Source organism: Notamacropus eugenii, chromosome 2 (assembly GCF_028372415.1).
Source record: "Notamacropus eugenii isolate mMacEug1 chromosome 2, mMacEug1.pri_v2, whole genome shotgun sequence".
NCBI classification, from domain to species: domain Eukaryota; kingdom Metazoa; phylum Chordata; class Mammalia; order Diprotodontia; family Macropodidae; genus Notamacropus; species Notamacropus eugenii.
In genome coordinates this window covers 58,266,295-58,289,508 of record NC_092873.1, presented here as the reverse complement: position 1 = coordinate 58,289,508, position 23,214 = coordinate 58,266,295, and the positions used below count along the sequence as shown (strand labels likewise).

General features: G+C 50.9%; 2 protein-coding genes and 1 long non-coding RNA gene across 5 annotated transcripts in view; 2 read left to right on the top strand and 1 right to left on the bottom strand.

The window, feature by feature from the left end:
• The window catches only part of PDE6D (phosphodiesterase 6D), a 53,340-nt gene extending 46,906 nt beyond the window's left edge, over window positions 1–6,434 (bottom strand). For both annotated transcript variants that reach the window (XM_072637430.1, XM_072637431.1), the window contains exon 1: window positions 6,139–6,434. In XM_072637430.1, the coding sequence (XP_072493531.1) occupies window positions 6,139–6,188 (50 nt within the window). In that variant the 5' untranslated portion in view covers window positions 6,189–6,434. The remainder of the gene's footprint in view (window positions 1–6,138) is intronic.
• On the top strand, window positions 6,400–8,620 carry LOC140522233 (uncharacterized). The gene is made up of 2 exons (XR_011973257.1): window positions 6,400–6,804; window positions 8,288–8,620. It is a non-coding gene; the product is annotated as an uncharacterized lncRNA (long non-coding RNA).
• A 665-nt stretch (window positions 8,621–9,285) lies between these two features.
• Window positions 9,286–22,700, top strand: COPS7B (COP9 signalosome subunit 7B). Of its 2 annotated transcripts, none has more exons than XM_072640495.1 (7): window positions 9,286–9,511; window positions 11,051–11,228; window positions 13,632–13,707; window positions 14,771–14,859; window positions 16,005–16,207; window positions 17,481–17,586; window positions 21,331–22,700. In XM_072640495.1, the coding sequence occupies exons 2-7, from the start codon at window positions 11,067–11,069 to the stop codon at window positions 21,487–21,489; spliced, it is 795 nt and encodes a 264-aa protein (XP_072496596.1). In that variant the 5' UTR covers window positions 9,286–9,511; window positions 11,051–11,066; the 3' UTR covers window positions 21,490–22,700. The 2 variants fall into 2 exon arrangements, with proteins under 2 accessions (XP_072496596.1, XP_072496597.1); XM_072640496.1 differs by having other exon boundaries at window positions 9,360–9,507.
• Window positions 22,701–23,214: the final 514 nt, after the last annotated feature.

Sequence of the window (23,214 nt, the reverse complement as noted above, 5' to 3'; positions counted from 1 at the left end):
TATTTTGAAGGGTCAAGAAAGAATATCATATGACAAATGCTTTTTAAAAATCTAAGAATGTTTAGCCTGGAAAAAGAAAAAAGAGAGAAGGAAACAAAATGATGACTGTTCTCAAATACTTGAAGAACTCTGACAGAGGAGAACTGACCAGACCAAGTCTGTGCCTGAGCGTTCAAGTACAGAAAAGGTGAAAGGCCACCGAGTCCAAACCATGAATTTTATGTTAGAGGCCACAGAAGCTTGGAGCCAGGACAGGACATGCTCAGGGCTCAGAGCTAACAAGTGGCTGAGGCAGGATTCAAACATAGGTTTTCCTCGGCCCAAGTCCAAAACTCTATTCCCTCCACCCTGCATCTCACTAAAGGGCCGAGGTAGACTTTGGCTGCAAGTAAGAGCTTCTGACAATAAGACCAGTCTGAAAATGGAGGGCGGCTTTAGGAAATAGGAAATTTTCTCTCAGGGATGTTTAAGTAGAGGCTGGATGCCAGAACACTTGTCAGGAATGTCAAAGGGAGGCATGTTGCAGTGAAGTCTGGGCTGGATGACCTCTGAAGGTCCTTCCACCTTTGGGATTTCTATTTATGACTGTGGGAGCCAGAATCAATCTGCTGCACATGGCGCTAAGTTGGCCAGAAGGCTGCGTGTCAGGCCTGCAGACAGCAGAATTGAGCCCCATTTATTAATTCAACAAACTTACTTTTTTTGAATGTTAATTATGTAGGAAGGAGGAAAAACATAATTCTTGTCTTCATACATATACATGTATACACAAACATTCACATCTAACCTTAATTTAGAATGTGATAAGTGCCACAAAAGGGGTATAGGAATTCAGAGATTGGGGGGCAGTGAAATTCAGGAAGTTTTCATGGGCAGAGTGTCATCTGGGCTGAACTCTGAAAGAGGGTATAATTTTGAATAGAGGAGATGGCGGTAAGGGCATTCTAGAAGCAGAGGCAACAAGAACAATCCTGAATGAGGAACGAGAGAAAGAATGGAGGGACCAGAAAGCCTCGTTAAGATCATCTGTAGACAGTCTTGCCTGCAACACTGAGTAGTCTGAACTCTAATCAACTGGCAATGGGGAGCCACAGAGGGCTTTTAAGCGGAAGTGCGCTTTTGTACCCAGAGCTGCTGACTGACTGCAGTGCGTAAGGAGTAGGGGTAGTTATACACACTCAAGGTGAGAGGTAATGAGGGCTTGAACAGAAATGGAATAGAAAGGAGGATAATAACAGCTTGAATTCATATGGCTCTTTAAGGTTAACTAAGTGCTCTACAAATGATAATTTATTTGATCCTCCTCCTCCGTTATCATCATCACCATTTTATAGATAAGGGAGTCCAACAGAGGTTAATGACTTACCCAGGGTCACTAACCTAGGAAGGTAGGTTTGAACTCCCAGGGTCTTCCAGACTCCAGGCCCAACCCTCTATCCTCTGTGCCTGCCCACCTAAGGAGGAAAATGATCAAGAACAACTGAGCCACTCAGTGGTGCTTGAGAAGAAGTCAGGCTCAAGGAAGAGAAAGGAGCAGGAGAAGGCTCAGAAGTTTCAAGTTTGGGCAAATGAGAAGAAGATGGGGGGGGAGGCGCCATGGGGTACGTAAAGTGGAAATCCTTGAACTGGGCATTCTAAATGTTCAGGCTTGGCCACAGACACCTAGAACTGATGCACATTTTGCTCACCAATCCCTGAGCATTGTTCCAGACCCAACACTGCACAGAGGCAGAGCTGTGCCGGAGATAGGATCAAGCGGACTGCAATTTGGGATGAGGGAAAGTGAGGCCTTTAACTATGGCCTTCAGCACTTTAATCAGTGCCAACTGTCATCCACAATGATGCCACACATGTTGGTAAGTGGCAAATAAGCAGTAAAGACAATAAAGTCTACAGGAATCCCGTGAAGGAAATGATGCCATGTGGATTGGCTGGAAAGAAGCCGTGGGACTCAGGCCTGATACTCTACAAGCAACAAGGAAAAATCATCTTCAAGGCTTCAAATGACTTGATTTTCACCAAGTTACTGCACCCTGCCTCTGTTTTCGTTCCCCCCTTGAAGGGCCATGGCATCTTCTGTCTCATTCCCACCTGAGTACCTCTGCTGCCCACACAGCTCCACCCAGCCTCTTGACCTTGACCTAGCCAACATTACTCTTGTAACCCCTGATACGCCTCACAGACTCACACTTTCTTAGTGCTGAGCCAGGATCTCTGGGCTGCCATCCCTGCAGGCTGAAGGAGGTCTGAGTCTCTGCTTGGAGGCACCCACAGCTTCCTCAGGGAGCTCTCTTTCTCTGCCCTCCCTATCACTATTCCTTACAAAGCATATGCAGTTATCTTCTGATAATCCAAGTTAAACTCAGGAAACCTACCTAAATGCTGAGTCTTTGTATTTCCCAAACATTCTCTATACCTAGACAGCTGTAGTCTAAAACTAAATAGACCAAAGACATTCAAAACTATCACTTAGGAAGGAAAGGAAAGGATTTTTTTAAAAAATTATCTTTTTCTTGACCAAGAAAATCTAGACATTAAGTTTAAAAACATTTACTTAACATTTTGGGAGCATCATCAAACCACAAGCAGCTAGGTGGTAAAGTAGATTGAGTGCCAGTTCTGGAGGCAGGAAGACCCAATTTCCTGAGTTCAAATCTGGCCTCAGCCCCTTGAAAGCTGTGTGACTCTAGGCAAATCACTTAACCCCATTTGCCCCAGTTTCCTCATCTGTCAAATGAGCTGGAGAAGGAAAGGCAAACCACTCCAGTATCTTTGCCAAGATAACCCCAAACAGGGTCACAAGGAGTAGGACATAACTAAAAATGAATGAATAATGAATTAAACAACAAATATTTATTAAATGCCTAATAAAAAAAGGACACCATGAGTGGAAGGTCATCTGGTCAAAGATACCATGCTTAGAAAATCTAGCCAAATAATGCAATTAAACTGATTAATCTACAATTCGATTAATTATTGAAATTACTTGAAAAACATTCTATTAAAATTACTTTTAAAATGTACTATGCAGGGTTCCTGTGGAGGAAACAGTTTATACTTTCAAGCAGTTCAGAATCTCCTGAGGAGTGGATGCAACACACACAGGGATAAATAACTGATATAAATACACAGTAATTTTAGGAGTGAAGAGGGTGTGACCAACTGGGGAAAGTACAAGCAGGGTCACACGGAGGAAGCAGTCCGTCATTGGGGTTTTGTAGGAAGCTCTGGATTTTAAGCTTGCCCTTCAAGCACCGGGAGAGCCTTAATGAAGGCAGTAGGTACAGCGTCCTTACCAAGGAATAGCTAGTAGGCCAGCATGACTGAAACGAGTGAGTGTGTGAAGGAGAGTAATGAGAAATAGGACAGATAAGGTAGTTGAGATTCATATTGTGGGGTGCTTTAATGCCAGGCTAAGGGTTCTGAATTTTGTCCTAGAGGCAAGAGGAAATGAACAAAGATTTCTGGGTAAAAGAATGGCCAGGTTTGGTCTATGGTTTCAGAATATCAATTTGGCAGCTCTGTGGAGGATGAACTTTAGAGGGGACATCAGAAGCAGGATGACCAACCAGGAGGTCAACAGGACAGGTGAAAGCTGGTGAGATCTTCTAAAATATGAGCTGCACAGAGGAAAACTGATGGGACAGATGTGAAAGTAGAATCTACACATCTTGACAACTAATTGAATGTAGAGGGTGAGAGAGATAAAAGAATCAAGAATGACTCCAACTGCCTAAACCCTTTGACCCCAAGACTCCATTACTGGGCTTAACCCCCAAGGAATTCACTGATAGGAAGAAAATCCCCATATACACCAAAATACTGAAAGCAGCATTTTTTTGTGACAGCAAAGGCTTGGAAACAAGGTAGATGCCTATTGATTGAAGAATGACTAAACAAATTGTGGTACATGAATGTAAAGGAATATTCCTGTACTGTAAGAAATGATGTATGTGATGAATACAGAGAAGCCTGCATGAAAGAGAAAGAGCTGCATGAACTGATACAGAATGAGGTAAGCAGAGCTGAGAAAACAATACACACAGTAATTACAACAATATTAAAAGAAAGAACCACACTGACATACACAAAATCAAACATGAATGGAGCAAAGTTACAAAGATCAAGGATAACTGGAATGACGACATACCCATTCCTTTGTGGAGGTGGGAGGGACGTAGGTGTTACACCTGGTAAGTATTTTTAGACCTTCTTTTCGATGTATTAATTGGCTGTACTGATTTTCTCCCCCTTTGTGTCTATTAAAAAATAGCATCTGGTATACGAGATGGCAAAGAGAAAGGGAGAGTGGGGAAAATTCTGATGATATAAAAAACAAAAAGTATCAATGAAAATTTGGTTTTTTTTAAAGAATGACTACAAGACTGTAAACCTGGGTGACTAGAAGGGTACTGGTACACTCCACAGAATTAGGAAAGTTTGAGGATCAGTTTGGGTTTGAGAATCACTTCCAGTTTGGACATTCTAACAAGGACTTGGCAATGCAGGGCTTAAAGTTCAGGAAAGAGATTAGAACTAGATCAGCAAAGAGATGATAATTGAACCCGCAGGAGCTGCTAACATCACAAGAGGGAGAAAAGAGAAAAGGACTCAGGTCAAAGTCCAGAGGGACTTACACACAGGAGCAGGAGAAAGAGGATGATCTTGCAAAGGAAACTTAAGAAGGAAGGATCAAAGAGGTAGGAGGAGATTCGAGAGAGAACAGTCACTGAAGCCAAGGTGTGGTTGTACCACTGTGTAGAAATTCTACATCACAGTTACTCTTAGCTTGAAAGGATGTTAGATTAGACATCTAAGCAAAGCATACATACAAAAAGGTCTTGAGACAATTCTCCTTAAGTTACCAAAACTTAGACCTATGTTATTTTTACCTAAAAGTAACTTCTTAGTTTTTCACCCTTAGCCCTCATATACCAGGCATTACTAGCCCAAAGAATACAATTGGAGGGGATCTGATCAATGGCTCCCATCCTTTCTTTTCTATATTATCTTTCCCTAAATTTGTTCCTGGCAAGTTTGTGTCCCAGCACACACACACACCCCTACTGGATCGATGAATTCCCCTTCTTACCTAGAAGACTGCCACGGGTTCTGAATGCTTACCAGTATCCTTCATGTGTATTTAGCTGCTCCTTCAGTTTTCTCAAGAATCAAACCCCCTTAAAAAGGAAAGGCGGTTCCCACTTCCTGCTTCACTCAAACTAGCCCTAGATGCTTTCTGATCTCCAGCAACAGATCGATCTGAACCAGATCAAAACGAAGCTGCTCTCTAGCTTGGCGAAGGTAAGACTGAAGTTAAACGACCGCACCCAGCAATGCTGGAGGAAAATGGGAAGAAACAATCCACAGTCACGGGAGTGGAACCAAATAGACGCCTGCCTCTGTCCACCCTTCCCAGAAGAGCAAGGCCACGCGATGGAAGAGGCAGCCCAGCTCCGCTCCAGCCCTGACTCCCCGAGGCTCAAAGTTTTCGGGAGAGGGAAGTCAGCAGGCTGAGGGCATGTTCACAGCTGCCCTCCTTCCATTTCCGGTCTCACCCACAAAGCTGCTTTCGCCTTTCTGGTGTTCTAAACTGCGGGCAGCGTGACACGGAGGGGGAAAGAAGCTTTCTGCAAGGCTAAAAGGCTGCAGAGAGAGCCCTCGCGAACCCCTGGAGAGGAAGGTGCAGCCATGGTGGGGACACCGGGCGGCCAGCTAACTGCAGCAGACAGCTGGAGAAAGCCTTTTTTTAATCTCTAGCGATTTGATTGTAGCAAACTTTAAGAGCAAAACAAGAGATAAAGATGCCGCCAAGTCGACGTGGAAAGATTACGCTCTTTTTCTGCTGGGATTATACACAGCATTTACAGATTAACGTCGCCCTGGGCACCGCACAACTGGCCACCACGCACCCCAGGGGTCCCGAGCCCAGCCCAGCCCCGGGTGGGAAGCACGAGCGAAGGTGCGGGGCGCCCCAGCACTAACGCCCCCCAGGGCTGCTCCCGCACCTCCTCCTTCCCCTCCCGGCGCCCCGACTTTCCTGCCAGGCACCGAGGAGCCACCGCCCCCTCAGCTCCAGGCCCAGGGTCCCTCCCCCACACACGCCCCCAGGCCCGACCGTCCCCCGCGGGCGGATACAGCTTGAAGCCCCTCAGGATCTCCCGGGCCCGCTCGTCCTCGGTGGACATGACGAGGCGCCGGCGGCTCCGGGCGGCGCTGCCCCGGAGCTAGTCACCTGCGGCGGGCGGCGGCGACGATGACGGCGGCGGCGGCGACGATAAAGGGAGCCGGAGCCGGGGCCGGGGCCGGGCCAGGGGCCGGGGGGCCGGAGCGGGATTCTCGGCTGAAGAGGCGGCGGCGACTGAGGCGGCAGCGGTCCCCGCCCCCCTCCCCCACTGCCGCCCGCCCTCCGCCCCTATGACCAATGGGAAACCGCTATCCTGCCGGGGGCCGGCCCCTCTTTGTGGATGGGCAGCTCAACCTACCAATAGGAGAAGGAGCGGCTTCGGCGGGGGAAGAAGGAGCGTCCCTCCAGAAGACCGTCTCTCGGTCGTCATCCTCCCCACCCGGCCCGAGACGGGAGCCTCCTTGGGTCAATCTTTTCCGCTTGCGTTGCGGCCCGCGGCGCCCCGGGACCGGGTGAGAGCCAATAAAAACAGTTTCTTCCGCCGGCAACCTTGGGGCTCTGCTCCAAGAGTTGAGCGCGGGGACTACAAGTCCCAGCATGCCACAAGCTTTCAGAGGCCCGGAAACTACGAGTCCCATGATGTCCCGCAGGCTGCTCTCGCTCGGTTGGATCACCGCGTAGGTAGACTCGCGTGGACTCGTTCGTAAACATCCAACCGCGTGGGGCTCCTGTGGGTCGTTCTTCCTCCCTGACCCCATCCTGTCTCTGTCTCTCTCCTCTTCCTCTCTAATTCTTTTTCTGCCTTTCCCCTTTCTCCCTCCATCTTTCTCTCCCTCCATGTCCCCTTCTCTCCTCCCTCCCACTCCTTTTCTCATCTCTTTTCTCCTCTCTTTCTCCTTCCCTCTTTCTCTCCCTCTCACATTCTTTCTCTCCCCCATATTTCCTTCAAGGACAAGTTCAGGCACCATCTTCTACATTAACCCTTGCCTGATTCTGGATTCAGGAAGACCCAAGTTCAAATTCAGCCTCAGACACCTACCAGCTGTGCGATCCTGGGCCAGTCACTTGACCTTTGTCTCAGTTTCCCCATGTGTAAAATGAGGATCATAATAGCACTTACCTCCCTGGGTTATTATGAAGATTAAACTGAAATAACACATGTAGGTAAAGTGCTTTGCAAACCTCAGATTACTGCATTAAGTGCTTGACTATTATCCCAATTGCTGGTGTTGTCCTTTCCAAATCCTCAAATTTATGACATACATAACTCCAAGTGTATACTTAGAACAGCTTAGGCTTAAGGTCTGATAGAATGAAACCTCCAGAATGATAGTGACACTGTCCTTGGATATGTAGTTAGAAAAGTCTGAATGTTTGTGATCATGCCCTGAATTGGAAAGAAAAAGCTGTCTAACAATGGCCTGGGGGACTGGTTTTCCAGCTTAGTGAAAAAAAGTCCCTTTGCTCCCAGGGAGCCTGTGCCCTCATGGGATGGACAAAGAGCCATGAGGAAATGCACAGGAAAGGGTCATCCGCAGGTGTTTATTGGGAGGAAGAAAACTTGATCAGTCAGATGCAGATACAGAATTAAAAACAACAGCCACAAAAAAAACCAAAAACACAACCAGAAATGGGTGCCAGTCATAACAAGCTGAAGTAAGGTAGAAGACAGGAATAAGGACTGTCATCTCCATGTTCCCCACAATATATCAATCAATAAACATTTATTAAGCTCCTACTATGTGCTAGGCTAAGAGTTGGAGGATACAAAAAAAAAGGCAAAAGATACTCCCTGCCTTCAAGGAATTTACAATCCAGTGGAAGAGATAACATGCAAACAAATAGGTGTACACAAGCTACATACAGGATGAATAGTAAATAATTAACAGAGGGAAGGCTCTAGAATTAAGAGGGTTAGGAAAGGCTTCCTGAAGAAGATGGAGTTTTAGTTGAGACTTGAAAGAAGCCAGGGAAGCAAAGCACTCAATCACCAGAGCTGGTGATTCGTGTTCTCCGTAAAGTAGACAGTCCAACATTTTGTAGTCCCTCGCAAAATCAGCTGCAAAAAGCCCAGCACCTGTAGTTATATACCATAACAGCAAATACATATCAACCTATAACAAGTACACAAGCATTTATTAAGTGTTCTCTGTATGCCAGGCACTGTGCTAAATACTGGGGCTACAAAGAAGGGCAAAAGATGGTCTATCCCTTCTCTTCTGGAGCTCACAGCCACTGGACCACAGAAGAAAGGATATCAAAGGAGCATCCCAGGGACTCACCTAAGAATGACATCCACAGCAAATAGCTGTGACCACAGTAACAATAGACGATAGACATAGTCATGCAAAGCCTCACTTGCTTCTGTGACTCCAGAAAATTCATCCTCAAGCTTTGCTCTTCATGCCTCATCCTAGTCTCTGCCTCTCTGATTAAGGGACTGAGCACCTATTTCCTCCCAAAGCCCTCAATTAAAGAGGACAAAGAAGCCCATAGTGTTGTTATTCTGTCTTGTCTGACTCTGTGACCCCATTTGGAGTTTCCTTGGCAAAGATACTGGAGTGCTTTGCCATGTCCTTCACAGATGAGGAAACTGAGGCAAGCAGGGGGAAGTGACCCACTCAGAGCCATCCAGCTAGGAAGTGTCTGAGGCTGGATTTGAACTCAGTTCATCCCTAATTTACACCTTTCCTGGACTGACCCCTTTGAGAGAGGGTCTCACCAGACAACAGTACACTGTGTTTAGTGGGGTGGGGGTCGTTGCCGAGGCTGACCATTGCACAGAAAGGTGTCTTCATCTGGTTAGTCCAGCTGACAGTTTCTCACTGTCCCGAGGGGGAATTTCAATAAAAAATAAAGGTCGCTGGCTGCGTGTGCGTGTGTGTGCGTGTCCTGTCTCAGGACCGCTCCGGACACATAAATACACCTCGGATGGCCCGCAGCGGTCCAAGCTGACTTGGGCTAAAGCGCGGGGCGCTCTCCCGGCAGATCTTCAAGCGGAGCCTGGGGGGAGGGGCGGAGGGGGCACGTGGACAGGGCTGGGGGCGGGGAGGCGAAAAGCACCTATCCCGGGGCCGCCGCGCGGGGAAGGCTTTTGTCCGGCCGGGGCGGGAGCCGAGCATGCGCAAAGCGAGAAGGCCTTGACCCGCGGAGTCTGCGCATTGGGCAAAACCGGGCACGGAGAGACTGCGCGTGCGCGCGCGCCGGAACCCACGTGCTGCAGCCGGAACCTGGGCGCAGAGGCGGTGAGTTTCCGAGGGGGCCTCGGAGAGGGCCGGCCCGGCGGAGGCACTTGAGCGGCGGACCCCGGAGCGATGATGGCCGCCTGACGACCCGCGGGGAGGCGCCGGGAGCGGACGGACGGAGCCTTGGCGGCGGAGGCAGGTACAAGGAGCAGGGGTGGCCCCGGGGGAGCTGGGGGGACCCCGGGCTGGAGGGGGCGGGGAGGGCATTCCTGGGGGGGGGTGGTCCGCCCCGCCCCCCTCACCCGCCGCCTCCGGTGAGCGAGGGGAGGGGCGAGCCCCGCCCCCACCGAGGCCTCCCCTCCCCCAGCCCCCCTCGCTTCTCTTCCTTCCTAAGGCCCCTTGTGCCCCCCCTCTGAGCTGCCTCCACCTCCAGGCCTCAGGCCTCCCCCTCCCGCTCCTTCTCCTGGGCCTGCGCCCCCGAAGCTGCCTTAGGCTTGTAGCCCCCGAGTTTATTGGCCTGGAGTCAGGAGGACCCGAGTTCAGATCCAGCCCCGGACACTCTCGGGGTCCCGGGGGGCAGGAGGGGCTCCTCCGCCTCCCCTTTGCCCCCTGGGGACCACAATGGCAGCACCAGCCCCCCTCTCCCGACCTCGGCCCCCGGCCCCCGGTCCCCTCCACGGCCGCCCTCATCTCTCCTGGTGGGGAGAGGCACTTCCAGATTCCCCAGAGAGTCTGGGACCCCCGCCGGAGCCCCTCACTTAGCGTGCTCCTTCTGAGGCTCAGAGGAGAGCCCCCAGCACCCCGCTTCGGGGATATTCGAGGTTCCTGCCTTAGCTCTCCTGCGGCAGATCACCCCCAGAAACACCCCTTGGCCGGGCTTCCCTCGCCCCTTATCCAACATGTAACGTTTTGAGGAAGAAAGCGCCTTTCTTGTACCCTGGGTACCCCAAAACTGCCTTTTCACTAACAACTCCACCTCCATTTCTTGCCCTCCTCAGTCACCCCACCCCTCTCCGCACCCCTGCCCATCTCCCCAGCAGTCTGAGACTGAGAGAGGCCCCCTCCACGTGTCCTCACCGCTGTGGATTCCCCACGGGGGTGCTCCAGGCCCTGGCCACGTGTGGTGGTGGAGGCAGATCTGAGGAGCCTGTGGGTCCCCAGCAGCCTCTGTTCTGGTTCTGGTTTGATTTGGGTGGGAGCCCACCTGGTGGAGGTGAGGCCGGTGAACTCAAATGAAACCTTGGCCTTTGGTTTAGTAGAAGCAGCAGCTTCTCTTTCCTCCAAAGATGGATGGCTCCCTTATTTCTCTCTGCTGCCCTAGCTGTAGCCTGGCTCAGGAGCTCTCCAAGCACATTTGAGGCTCTAGATTGTTTCTGTAAAAAGTTCAGGGCTCGGAGAACAGTCTTTACTGTGTCTGCTGGCGGGCTTGCTTGTGCTCTGCCTGAGGATGTGCATTTTCATTCTCAAGATGTAGATCTGCCTAAGAACCTGGAGAGCAGTCCTTTCTATCTGTTGACTAGGAATTGAGAGGCTTTTTCTAAATGAATTTTAAATTTCCAGAATGAGCATATTTCCTTCTGTCTGGGCTAGATCCGTATGACAGGGTGATGACTTGTTCCTGATCTTGGGAGAAGTTTGCTTTTATCATAGGCACAATAAAAGCAAAGTCAAAAGCCAGACCAGTATAAATGGGATAGAGTGGGAGAGAATTGACTGATAAGGTTTTCTTTTTGACTAGATTACCAGGTCGTAGAATGGCAGGTGAACAGAAACCCTCCTGTAATCTCCTGGAACAGTTTATTTTATTAGCCAAAGGCACCAATGGCTCAGCCCTCACCGCTCTCATAAGTCAGGTCCTGGAGGCACCTGGAGTGTACGTGTTTGGAGAGCTGCTGGAGCTGTCCAACGTGCAGGAGGTAAGCGCTGTCTGGGCTTCTCACCCAAGGTCTCCAGGGATCTCAGGTTTATGGAACCGTAGTGCTTAGAGCTGGCTAATAGCACTGGGCCAGGCGGAGGAGGAGGAGGAGAGGTAGGGGAGACCTGGCCTTGGATCTTTCTCTTTAATATCTTTGCCGATGATCTGGTTGAAGGAAGTAAGAAGCGCATCATTAAGGCTTCCAGGTGTTCTGGAAGGCAGGAATAAAACTCCCATTGACCTTTATGAGTTAGAATTCCAACAAAACCAAAGTTTTCAGTGGGCATAGTGTCCCATCGATTCACTAGCGATGCAGACGCAGGCTGAAGGAAGCTGACCAGGAGTGGCATGATGTGAAATGACCTCCTGGAGGCTCTGGGTAAACCCCTGCTGACCTGACTGTGCAGAGCAGGGCAGGTGTGGAGAATGGGAGGATGCTGGGATGGACCAGAAGCAGCTGGAGATGGAGCCCAAGAGGCACTTCTCTGGGGAGGTCCTTGTTAGAGCCATGCGCCACGGTATGGTCACGGGAAAATTTAGTCAGAAAGAAATTCTGTGGACAAACTGGAGAGGAAGGAAAGCAGAGTCAGCGAAGTGACCAGTGAGGTGGAATCAGCTCAAAGTGCCGGGCAGCTGTTTTGGTGTTGCTGGCCTTACTGGCCATCTTTGATGTTTTCCCAGTCATTCTACAAAGAAGGCTGGGGCTCTGGAAAGTCTAGTTCGAGGTGATGTTCCCTCTAGCCTGTTCCTCAGGCCAACTGGTGCACTAACACATGCACTCATGCATCTGGGCAGTGAATGCCTCAGCCTGAGGCTCCACATGCCTTTTGCTCACAGCTCATTCCTGTGCCCATGTAGAATTCATTCCCAGGGAAGTTAAAAACGGGGCAGGAAGCTGATGGCTAAGCCTGCTGGCAGGGAGATGTCTTTTAGGATGACTGCTTTCAGCCCTTCCTGCTTAGGGAGGTCCTCAGTCAGTCCCCTTGGAAGCAGAGTTAGGCCCAAGTACCCCAGGTCTGCCCCACGACGACCTCACATATAGAAGTCCTGGTTAGTGTTGTGGGAGCCTGTGGGGGAGTTCCCCAGTCCTCCCCACCCCAGTTCTACTAGCATCCTAGCCCACGACAAATGCTTTATGGTTCCAGAATGTTTTCACGTTCATTATCTGATTTAATCTTCACTGTACTCCCCATCTTCTTGGGAGGTGGTGCTGGTCAAGCCAGGACACCATTATGGGACATCATCATGGCTCCTTAGTGCTCTTCCATTGGCTCCTTGTGGCTCTGGAAGCCTGAACAAAGGGAACTGTGTTCAGTCGCTGCCAGAGATTGTGTTTGGACAGAATTGTTTGGGACCATTGAGGGAAGCTGCAGAGCCTGTGTTCTCAAAGCCTGTAAAGAGGAGCAGAGACAGCCTCCTCTGGGTCATCCTGTGCTCTCTCTGAAAGTAGGGCCTGGCCCACACCCCTCTGAGTCAGTGATCTCAAGGTAGTAAGGGCAGTCAGGGGTTCGGAGCCTGTGCCCTGCTGCCTTGGGGTGACCGACTGCAGCTCTCCTCCTCCACACTGTGTTTAATGAAATACTCAAACTTCTGGAAAGAAAAGGACAAAAACTTAGAGTCCACATGGCAGCCTGTGCCCCTAAACTCCCTCTCAGAGTCTCAGGATGGATCTGGAATCTTCCAGAGGATGGAACTTGGGAAGTGAAGGGGCCTGACTTAGGACCAGCTCTCCCACAGAAGAGGACTATGACCCATTCATAGTAGGGGCAGCCTGCTTTCTTTGGCTTGTCTGCCACAGGCCCTGGGGAGGAGCTGTCGTCATGGCTGGGGGGGACACCCATATCCCAAACATCCCTCACCCTAGGAGCATTTATGGTCTCCTGAGCATCTCAGCACTTCTTGAGTTGGCAGTGAGCATTAGCAGTGCAGGGGACTGTGGTTTCCAGTTTTTTGAAAATTCTCTCTTGGCCCCAGCCTGATTTCCCTTCCTGCCCTGCACCCTGTGCCAGTGCTGATTGACCCTTTGAGGTATGGAGGGGAGGAGGGGGGATGGGACAAACCGCTTAAATTGAAGACTCAGGTTGATCCAGGACAGCAAGGCTTTTGTTCAGCCCCGAGAGGCAGTGGTCCTTGGAGATGGTCCAGAGCAGCCAGCCAAGCCAGCAACTTGGGGATGTTTCCAGGCCAGTGGGAATGTCATAATCTTTGGGGCTGCTGAGGTGTGTGGGAGAGGCAGGCAGAGCATTGTTGGAAAGGGCCCTGGGCTATCACGCCTCCCCTCCATTACAGAGACTTCTCTCCTGTGCTATTCCTGACCAAATGCCAGCTGCAGTCATGCCCAATTTCAGGGACAGGAGATAGCCAGCCACTGCCTTGCTGTTCATCAACTGTCCTTCTTCCACAGCTTGCAGAAGGTGCTAATGCTGCTTATTTTCAGCTGCTGAGCCTGTTTGCCTATGGAACGTACCCAGACTATATAGGTGAGTGGGTTGGAGCCTTTCTGAGGCCTGGGGGGTGGGGTTCATTGGGGTGGAGGCCAGTGGGAGCCACATTCACAGGATTGAGGGGGTGGCGATTTCTCAGCTGTGCTGCTGCCTTCCTGCACCTGCCTCAGTTCCCAAATAACCCATAGTCGTTCTCATTTTTCTTTCCAGAGAGAAATACTGAGTGTCACTCAACAAATGTTTATTAAGCACTACTGTATGCCTTAGTGATCTATCCATGCACACAATATCCATGCACATGGTTAGGTGCTCCACTGTGGTGTTAGTGACCTTGTGGAGCAAACCCAGAGAGTCATTTGGCAGGATTTGGTTAGGTAAGAATGAGCTGGAGGCACTGGGGAGTCTGGGGCTGGGATGAGGCCCAAAGACAGGGCTTAGAAGCAAGAAAAGTCAGCACCTCTGAGCCTCCTGGGAGCAGGCTGCAGGCCCAGCAGGGATGAGCCAGCCAGATGAACAGGGCATTCTCCTTGTCACATAGCCTTCTGGTGCTGGGGAGGTTCAGGGGGGCCAGACTGGGTGTGTACAGGCCCAGCACAGAATGTCACGGGGCATGGCCCACCTGTGGTTCTTGTTCTGAATTGGTTTTTAAAAAGGGGTGCGTGTGTGCGTGGGGATACCACTGCTACAGATTGGCGATTCAGCCATAGCCATCTTCTAGTCTTTGGCTCTGGCGAGGGGGTTGGGGGTGGGGGAGGCACCTGACCTGCTGAGGGTCACACAGCCAATGTGTGTCAGTGGCAGGTGTTGAACTCAGGTCTTCCCAGCTATGTTCACAGTACTATATGGCATCTCCCGTTTGCATCTTCTCATGTAAATAGTTTCAATGTTAAGTCTTTTATTTAGATACTTCTTGATTAGATTATTCATTAATACTGTTTTTAAGAAGAAGTTAAAAGTAGCCATAGTGGACCCCTCGCAGACAGCCGGATCCCCAGCAGGGTTCAGCAGGAGATTTGGTCGGGCGTCTGGAGACCCTTCCTCCCCAAGGGTCATCTCACGTGGGTTCTTTGTTTTGTTTGGGGCCGGGTGGCCCGAGCAGCCAACAAGGAGAGTCTGCCAGAGCTCACCCCAGCCCAGAAGAACAAGCTGAAGCACCTGACCATCGTCAGCTTGGCGGCCAGAATGAAGGTATGGTCGCAGTGATGAAGCCGCCGTCAGGGTCCCTTGTGAGAAGCCATTTGAGGACTTCCTCTTCCTCCAGGAGGCTGACTCCTTGACATCTGCAGCTGGCAGCCAGGCAGCTGTCCTTGGCCCTGGCCACCTCAGTCCAGACTCCAGTGTCCCTCCCTCCCTCCCTGAAGCTGGATTTGAGCTCAGATCCCCCTACTCTGGACACTATGGCATCACCAAGCCACCCTAAGTGCTGCAGTCATTGTCTTTTCTTGGTAGAGCCGAGATGCCTGGGAGGTTATCGAAAGGCGTCGTTAGAGTCCTCTCTGCTCTTCCTAGGTGTCAGCCCTTTGTCCCTGACTTGCGGGCTCTGTGATTCCATCCTCTTTCCCACCCCCATTCCTAGATGCTTCTGACTCAGGAAGATCCTGAACAAAATGTAAAAGGCCAAATGCAGAGGACGTGGCTCTGGTTCTCAGCTTTGGAGGCCGCTGAGGCCAGCGCCCCCTAGGACAGAGCAGGGGACGGAGGCAGCGAGGGGGAAGCCCCAGTCCAGGGTTCTGCTTTAATGAAGCACTTAGGGAGGGCTCTGGAGAGGCATCTGGGGTCCTTCCCAGACCCCCCCCAATTTGTTTCCCTTCTACCAGCAAGGCTTCTCTTCTCAGTAGAGCTTGCAGTCAGACAGGATGCAGAACTCGACAGCCTCCCACAACTCTGGAGGGTGGTCTCTCCTCCACTGCTTACAGAGAAAAGTTATGGGAGATGCCTAAGCTAGGGGCAGGGGACAGGGAGGGCCCTTAGAGGCCATCAAGTCCATCCTTCATTTTTCAGATGAGGAAACTGAGGCACAGAAGAGGTGAAAGGACTTGCCCAGGTTGTCTGACTCCAAGGCCAGCGTCCTCTTCATGATTTTGCACTGCCTCTTAAGTCAGAGCTAGGAGACTCCAGAGGCAAAGATTTATGCTCTGGTTTGGGTCTCACCCGTGGGACAGAGATTATTTTCCCTTCTCTTTTCACCCATGGTGCCATTAGCCTGTTGACTGGCCAACCTGCTCCTGAAATCCCTTTGCCAGTGTTCCTTTGAAGTCCTGTCTATAGAGCTGTGCTTGCTGGGGCCCGCCTGGGCGCTGGATTCCTGAAATATGGCCTGGCTTTGTTGGCAGTGTATCCCCTACTCGGTGCTGCTGAAAGACCTCGAGATGCGCAATCTTCGGGAGCTAGAAGATCTCATCATCGAAGCTGTCTACACAGACATCATTCAGGGCAAGCTGGACCAGCGCAACCAGCTTCTTGAGGTGGATTTCTGCATTGGCCGAGACATTCAGAAGAAGGATATCAACACCCTTGTCAAGACCTTGCAAGAGTGGTAAGGCGGGAGTGTGCACAGAGGGGTCTGATGGGCAGGGAGGGCAGATTTTCCTTCCTAGGTGGGGATGCCCATTCAGGGGATCACAGTCTTCCCACCTTGGCCCCAGGACCTCTGAGCTTGCTGGGCTCCTGGCATGTCTGTTTTTGCAGCCAAAGTCATGGGTCATAGGAAGGAAGTACTTCCTTTCTTCTCTTGAGTACTGCTCTAACCTAAGGCCACATGGCCCCCGGTGCTCCAGCGTGGACAGCCAGGGAGTGCTGGGCATGTGGGCCCACTTTACACCCTCGGAAAATGGTGAGGCCAATTCCTGCACCCCCTGCCTCCCCGAGCATGGCACAGCTCAGGAATCCATCTGGAGGATAGTTTCAGGGGGAAAATGGGAGTTTTCTGGGTCCTGGTTGGGCTCTTGCCATGTACCAAATGTCACCACGTGCTCTGGGGGCTGCACAAAGATGCCCACGCACATCCAATAGGGAGATGTTGGGGTAGCTGCCCTGCAGCACAGGGAGTGAATGGGCCTGCTTCAGTCTGAATCTGAATGGTATCGAACTGGCTCTAAGAAACAGAAGTGTCCAGATAACAGCATTAAGGGAATCATATAAATGACATGTCGGTGAGTCAGTACACCTATGTATGCATGTAGACGTATGTATGTATAGGTTTTATTTTTACGTGTTTTTCCTTATTTCTGTGTTACATATACACAAACATGCAATTGAAGCACTCACATGGGTGAGGTGATGTTCCACAGTTAAGCCACAAGCGTTTAATACTGGCAAGGTGCCAGGCCCCAAGCCTAGACTAGATTCATGTGGGCCAGGTTTGTAAAGAGGCCCATTATCATGGAAAGGAGGCTTGGAGGGCCAGGGGAGTCTTCAGGGACTTTGAGGAGAGGCCATCACTGGCTTCTCCTCTCCATAACAGTGAGTTCAAACCTTGGTTCAGTGAGAAATGAAGTGGGATATTGCTGGCAGTGAGCCTCTGAGTCTGCAATGGGGATTTTTAATTTAAGAAGTAATGAGCCTCTAACCCAAAGATTATACTTGAGGAGAATGACATTTGATGTCGGGTACCATGTCCCCTTCCTCAATTCTCTAGAATGTCCCAACACTCTCTGCCCCATCTCCATTGCCAGCTTGTCTCCTTTGGGGTCAGGGGCCCTTGGCCTCACAGGGTCTCTGAGGGAAGCAGATAAATGGCCATCATGAATGGGGAGGGGCATTCCAGGCCTGCAACTGACATGGCCTGGGCCTACTTGTCCCCTCTGCAGGTGTGATGGCTGTGAAGCCGTTCTGTTAGGCATTGAGCAGCAGGTGCTGAGAGCCAACCAGTACAAGGAGAACTTCAGCCGGACGCAGCAGCAGGTAGAGGCTGAGGTAGGTGGGGAGTAGAGTCCTCTGTAGAGGGCAGGACTGCACCTCTATAATCAGAAGAGTGATGGTGGCCAATGCTCGAGCCCTACATTGCCTCATTTTGCGCCCTGGGGGGTGGGGACTGCTCTTCTCATCTACAGATGGAGATGAGGTCAGAGTGAAAATGGGTGTTAGGGGATTGGAGTGTGGGGCCTTTGAGGACACAGATGTCCCAGTGATGGGTTCTGCCAGACCCTGGCAAGAAGTTTGTGCAGTCCATGAACAAGAACTGCAGTCATTTGGGCTCATCTAGGGAAAAGCCAAGATGAATAAGCAAAAAGTTGAAGGCGTTAGGAGGAGCTCCCACAACAGGCCTGGTGTTGGGCCAGGGTGTGGCTGCAGCAGCAGGCTGGCATCCTCAGAAAGAGCCCTCAGGGGCCATTTGCACAAGGGAACAGAGAGTGTTGGGAAGGCAGTGGAGACTTTCCAGAAACTAGAGGGTCAGCCAGAGTGAGGCAGGTGTTGGGTCAAGGGAGCAGAGCAGAGCCCAGGACTCGAGCCAAGGCCTCTGACCTTGGGATCACATTCTGGAGAGAGGAGACCTTTGCACCTCATTGTGGAGGTAGGAACCGGGGACTTTGGGTGAGGGAGTGGGAGGCAGGGGTGAATGGATTCTACAAAGAGCTCTTGGGAAAGGGAGCTGCCTTGTTCCTTGCTCCCGATGCAGGTGTAGCCCAGGCATGCTCAGAAAAAGAACCGTTTAGGGTTAGCACATTGTGATTTGAAAGCTGTATTTTTCCTAGCAGCCCTCAGCATCCTCTCAGCTTCCTGATCTTGTTTACAGTTATTCTCATTTGTTTTACACCTTTTTTTTTTTTTTAACCAACTAATGTGAAGGTAAACTTTGTCCCAGCCAAAATCCGTTGTCACAAATGCTAAAGAAGTGAGGTTTAAACTGGCGATTGCAGCAGATGTTTCTGAGAAGTCGCCTGTTCTCACTTGCCTCTGAGCCTCTTTTTACCACTGCTCTGTTGTGTGGGCTGATAGGTTTTCCTCTTTCATAGATATTATTCCTTGAGGTTTTCCTCTTTCATAGATATTATTCCTCTGTGCCCTGATGTGGGGTAAGGGTTTGGAAGGCCAAGGGCCCCAGCCAGGGGATCTTGGAAAGCCCAGTAGGTTTTCCAGTGAGATTCCCCTCCCAAGCCATGTATGTGAATACTCCAAATTAGGCGAATTTGTTTATTATTTCATTCACTGTATTGTGGCTCTTTGGAAAATCAAAGGAAAGACTGTTATGCTAGCTGAGCCAGATTGGAGCTCTGTGGCAGGGAGAGTTGACCTGCTCCCTAACCTCAAGGGGCCCACAGTCTTAACACATATTTGGAGTGTTGTTGGGTGATATAGAGTACTATGGCCATGAGCGATGAGGAGAGGGAGAGCACCCCCAAGCTGATGGGGACGTTAGCATGGTAGTTGTCTAGAAAAAGCACAGTGTCAGGAATGCACATGGTGCTTCCAGCAGACAGTGATCAGCCACTCTGGAGAGGAGGGCTTTGGGTAGGGAGGTAAGAGAGTTGGAATAGGTGTAGGCAGCCTTGAAAGTGCAGCGGAGGCACTGGGAATGCTCTGTAGGCAGGCCAGTGCTCTTAGGCCTTTGGCACCTTGTGGTGACCTGAGGGAAGTGCTGCTTCAGGAGAATGCCTTGAATAATTGAAGTTGGGGGAAGGGTGTGGAGAGCATGATTTGAACCCAGGCCCTCGCCCCGTCCAGAGAGTGTTCACAGCCCTCCTGTGCCTCCTGCTGTCATGCCAGCTCTCGAAATCCTCCAGGCCTGCTCTCATTTCTGGGTCCTCTCCAAGCTAAATGTCCCCAGTGTGATGAGACTTGTATGAGGACGACATTTGGAAAGAGTCAGTGCTTCCTCGGAGAGCACTTTCACTTTTGTCAGGGACTCAAACAGGGATAGACGGCTGCCTTACCGAACTGCATGCGAGACAGAACGCTTCAATTTCTTGAAGCAGTTGGGCTGAATCTAACATAGAAGAAATTGTAGATGGATCGTTGACCAGACTGGTACTTCCATTGTTGATTTTTTTACCCAAGTACAGGTGGAGGAGGCATGGTGACTCAGTGGGGGTGGGGTTTAAATGGACTGCATGTGCATTATGGGGGCAGAGCCCAGCAACCCAGCCTGCCTCTGGGGGCATCAACAGATGTGAAGGAAGTAGTCAGTCTGCTGCTGAGGCCCCTCAGCTCTGGGAGGACCCATTTGGGAAGTTGCACTGTGTCTCTAAGGATGCCCAGGGTGGAGTGAGGACTGGAAATTGTGCCATAAAGTGTGCATCCTGTTTTATTGAGGAGTGTGGATGACTTGTCAAGTACAGGAGGGCTGTTGTGGGGAGGAGACGTCAGCCTTGGTCCGCATGTCCACCAAAGGCAGGACCAGACCCAGGAGCGCTCTGGGAGGCAGCGCCCAGCCCTTGGAAATGTTAGAGGAAACCTCGAGGGGATCTCCGGTCAGGGGTGGGGTGCACTAGGTGACCTCTGAACTTTGACCAGAGAAATTGGTCATCCATAACAAATGATGGAGTCACTGAGAGAGAACCTTTTGGGGAAAGGCCAGCGAGCGTGGTTTTCCTGAGGGGAGATGCAGCTGGCTAGCTTGTTCAGATCGTTTTGGATCAGTAGGCATGTAAAGAAAACAGATATAGCAGTTGCTTAGGAATTGAAAAACGCTCGACAAGATTGCACCTCTGAGGTGTCAGAAAGTGACCTCGAGGAGACAGAGCATGGCTTTGTCCTGGCAGAGGGCAGGGATGGAGAAGTTCGGGGGGATCTCTGATTAAGGGTCTGGAAGGAGCTTCCAGGGAGAGGTGCCAGGCCAGTGGGGAGGGAGAACATCTGCAGAGTCTGTGGGAGTACGCAGAGAGAGAAGGGTCAGCTGACCTTGTAAGGCATCAGCTGATGGCAAACTACATCTTCAGCCAAGCCTTCCAGTGCAAGGACCTGAGTGCTTGGTTCTGACCCAGGCCTTGGGCTCTCGGTGTCCTTGTAGCCTATGTCCTGACAAAGGCCTGCTATGCTGCGGCACATCGGTCAGCCCAGGATTCAGCTGCACTTAGCCAACATTTGCCGGAATCCTGCTGGGTGCAAGGCCCTGTTGGACATTATTACAAACACATGGCCTCGGGAGCATCCTCCAACTTGTCCAAAACTTGAGCAAGTTGGTCAGTGCCTGAAAAAGAATAGCTTGGTGGAGGTCGGAATGTAGGATCAGCATTAAGATTCCTCTTTCTGAAATGGAGCCTCCTCTGGGACAGAGAGCCGCTGTGGGCAGCCCTCAGAGGGGCTCATGAAGTCTCAGGGCTGATGACCCCATGTGGCTGTCAAGGTGCTGCTCTCTGAGCACCCATCAGACACTTCACAATGATTGGAACATCTCCTGGGTGTCCTGAAGCATGCCCTGCCCTATCCCTTTGCCTCGGCTCCATTCTGACCTGTAACCTTCGACTCCATGCATGCCTTCTTTTCAGCTATGTTGAATTCAGGCCCTTCTTTCATTTCTCTCACTTGTTACTTAATTTATTCCTGTTTCCCAGTGTCTTCCTGGAGTTGCCTCTGCTGGTTCCCCAGGCAGGGTTCTAAAGATGGCCAGGGGTGGTGGGGTGTTGCACAAGGGGTTAATGACACTAGACCCCTGTAGAGCATCTGTGATAAGGACAGGCGATGATCACCAAACACTGTCATCCCTCATCTGTCCCCCAGGTCACAAACATCAAGAAAACCCTCAAGGCCACAGCATCATCCTCAGCCCAGGAGATTGAGCAGCAGCTGGCAGAGCGGGAGTGCCCTCCTCATGCTGAGCAGCGGCAGCCCACCAAGAAGATGTCCAAAGTGAAAGGTCTGGTCTCCAGCCGCCACTAGGGCCGGCCGGGGCAGCCGGCACTCACTGGGCAGGGGACGGGGGGCAACAGGGGCCACACTCCTCTCCTTTTACTCTCAGTGGGCTCTGGAGCTGCCCACCAGGCCATCCCAGGTCTCCCATCCTTTCACTGACTTCCCCTCATACTTGGTACGGTTCTCGCTAAGCCACACTCACTTCCACTTGTCCCCTTCAGACTCAGGGGCTCCGGGATGACATCTCATAGTGTCAGACCCTGCCCTGCTTCCCCCACACTCCTTCCCCTCCTTGGCCTGTATTCTGCACTATCCAGTGGTGACCGTCTGTCAGACTGATCGTAGGTCAGAGGGAACTTTGGCCCACACGTTACTCCTCCAGAGATAATGACCTACAAAAGGAGGCCCTTCTCTGGGTAGGACCCCATGTCTCTCCTTCCCACACCAAATGCTCCACAGTCACACGTCCCTCCATAGTCCTCCAGGGACTGGGACACCTCCAGCCAGGCATCAGTGCGCCAGGAGCCTTCTCCCTGCCTCATCACTCGTCAGCAGCTCAGATTCGAGCAGCAGAGGGGCGTGTTCTAGGCTGTGTTTACCAAACCCATGGGTTTCTTGCCTCCTAAGCCTTGTTCACGTTTCTCACTAGTTGGAAAGAATTGGCTCAGCTGATGCCTGGGGAGGTGCCTGAGCCCCACCAGAACGGTGCTCAGTGTGGTGCTGGCTGGCAGAGGCTGCCTCTCACTTCTCAGAACTCCTTTGTCTGGTGCAGGGCCGCTGCCGCTCGCTCACCAGGGCAGTCTGTAGATGCCCCCCCCTCCTGAGACCTTCCAATTCCAAGTGACTCCATCCTTGGTGAGAGAGCAGTGCTGGGGCCCCTCTGGAGGATTTGCTGCTTCTTGCTTCTCCTCACTTGGCAGTTGGCCCAGAGCCTTTGATGGTGGCATTCTGGCAAAGGAAATGGACTTGACTAGCATTTCTGAACTTGAACTGTTTCAGGTTGTATTTTAATTTTTTTTGTACAGGTTTTGACTCTTAAGACATTTCAACATTTTTTTCCTTTTTTTCCTTTGTTGACATTTGTTACAAAGCAGCAGCAGGTGATTCACACCTAGTTGAAGGGTTTTGTTTTTTTTCAAAAGCGGGAGGTGGGGATTCTGGCCTGATGCTGAAACAACAGCTCAAATGGAGGAAAAAAAGCACACTTTAGAAAAAAATAAAAATGCCAATTTAATGTGCTCAAGCGTGGAGTAGGGTTGGTTCCACCACTGGGGGTTTGGGATGCGGGAGTTACTTGGTTCAGTGAACTTCATCCTTGGGAGGATGCCCAACAGCTGTCTCCCATTGACAAGTAAAGGGGAGTGATGGATTTGCGTGCTCATATCTCAGTGAGAAAATGTGCAAAGCTCTAGAATTTCATTCATCATGTAGTCTTTGTTCCTCCAAACCCTCCACACCCTGAGAGCTCTTCTGCTGGTTTTCTAGACCTGACTTGTTAGACCAGCTATACAAACATTCACATTCAACATTTGCCTCTGGTCCTTGCCTTTTCAGGTTAGGATGTGATTTTTGGCTCATAGAAAAGCACATTCTGAGTCTTATGTGCAATAGGAACTTGATCTCTGAATTTTCTAAAGTTCACTGACTGCTTCTTGGATTTACAAGCTTGCTTGGGAACTGAGGGTTGATGGGCCTGTTCCCTACATGGTTCTGTGGCTCTTGTTCCTGGAGTGCCCACCTCTAGTTACTGCC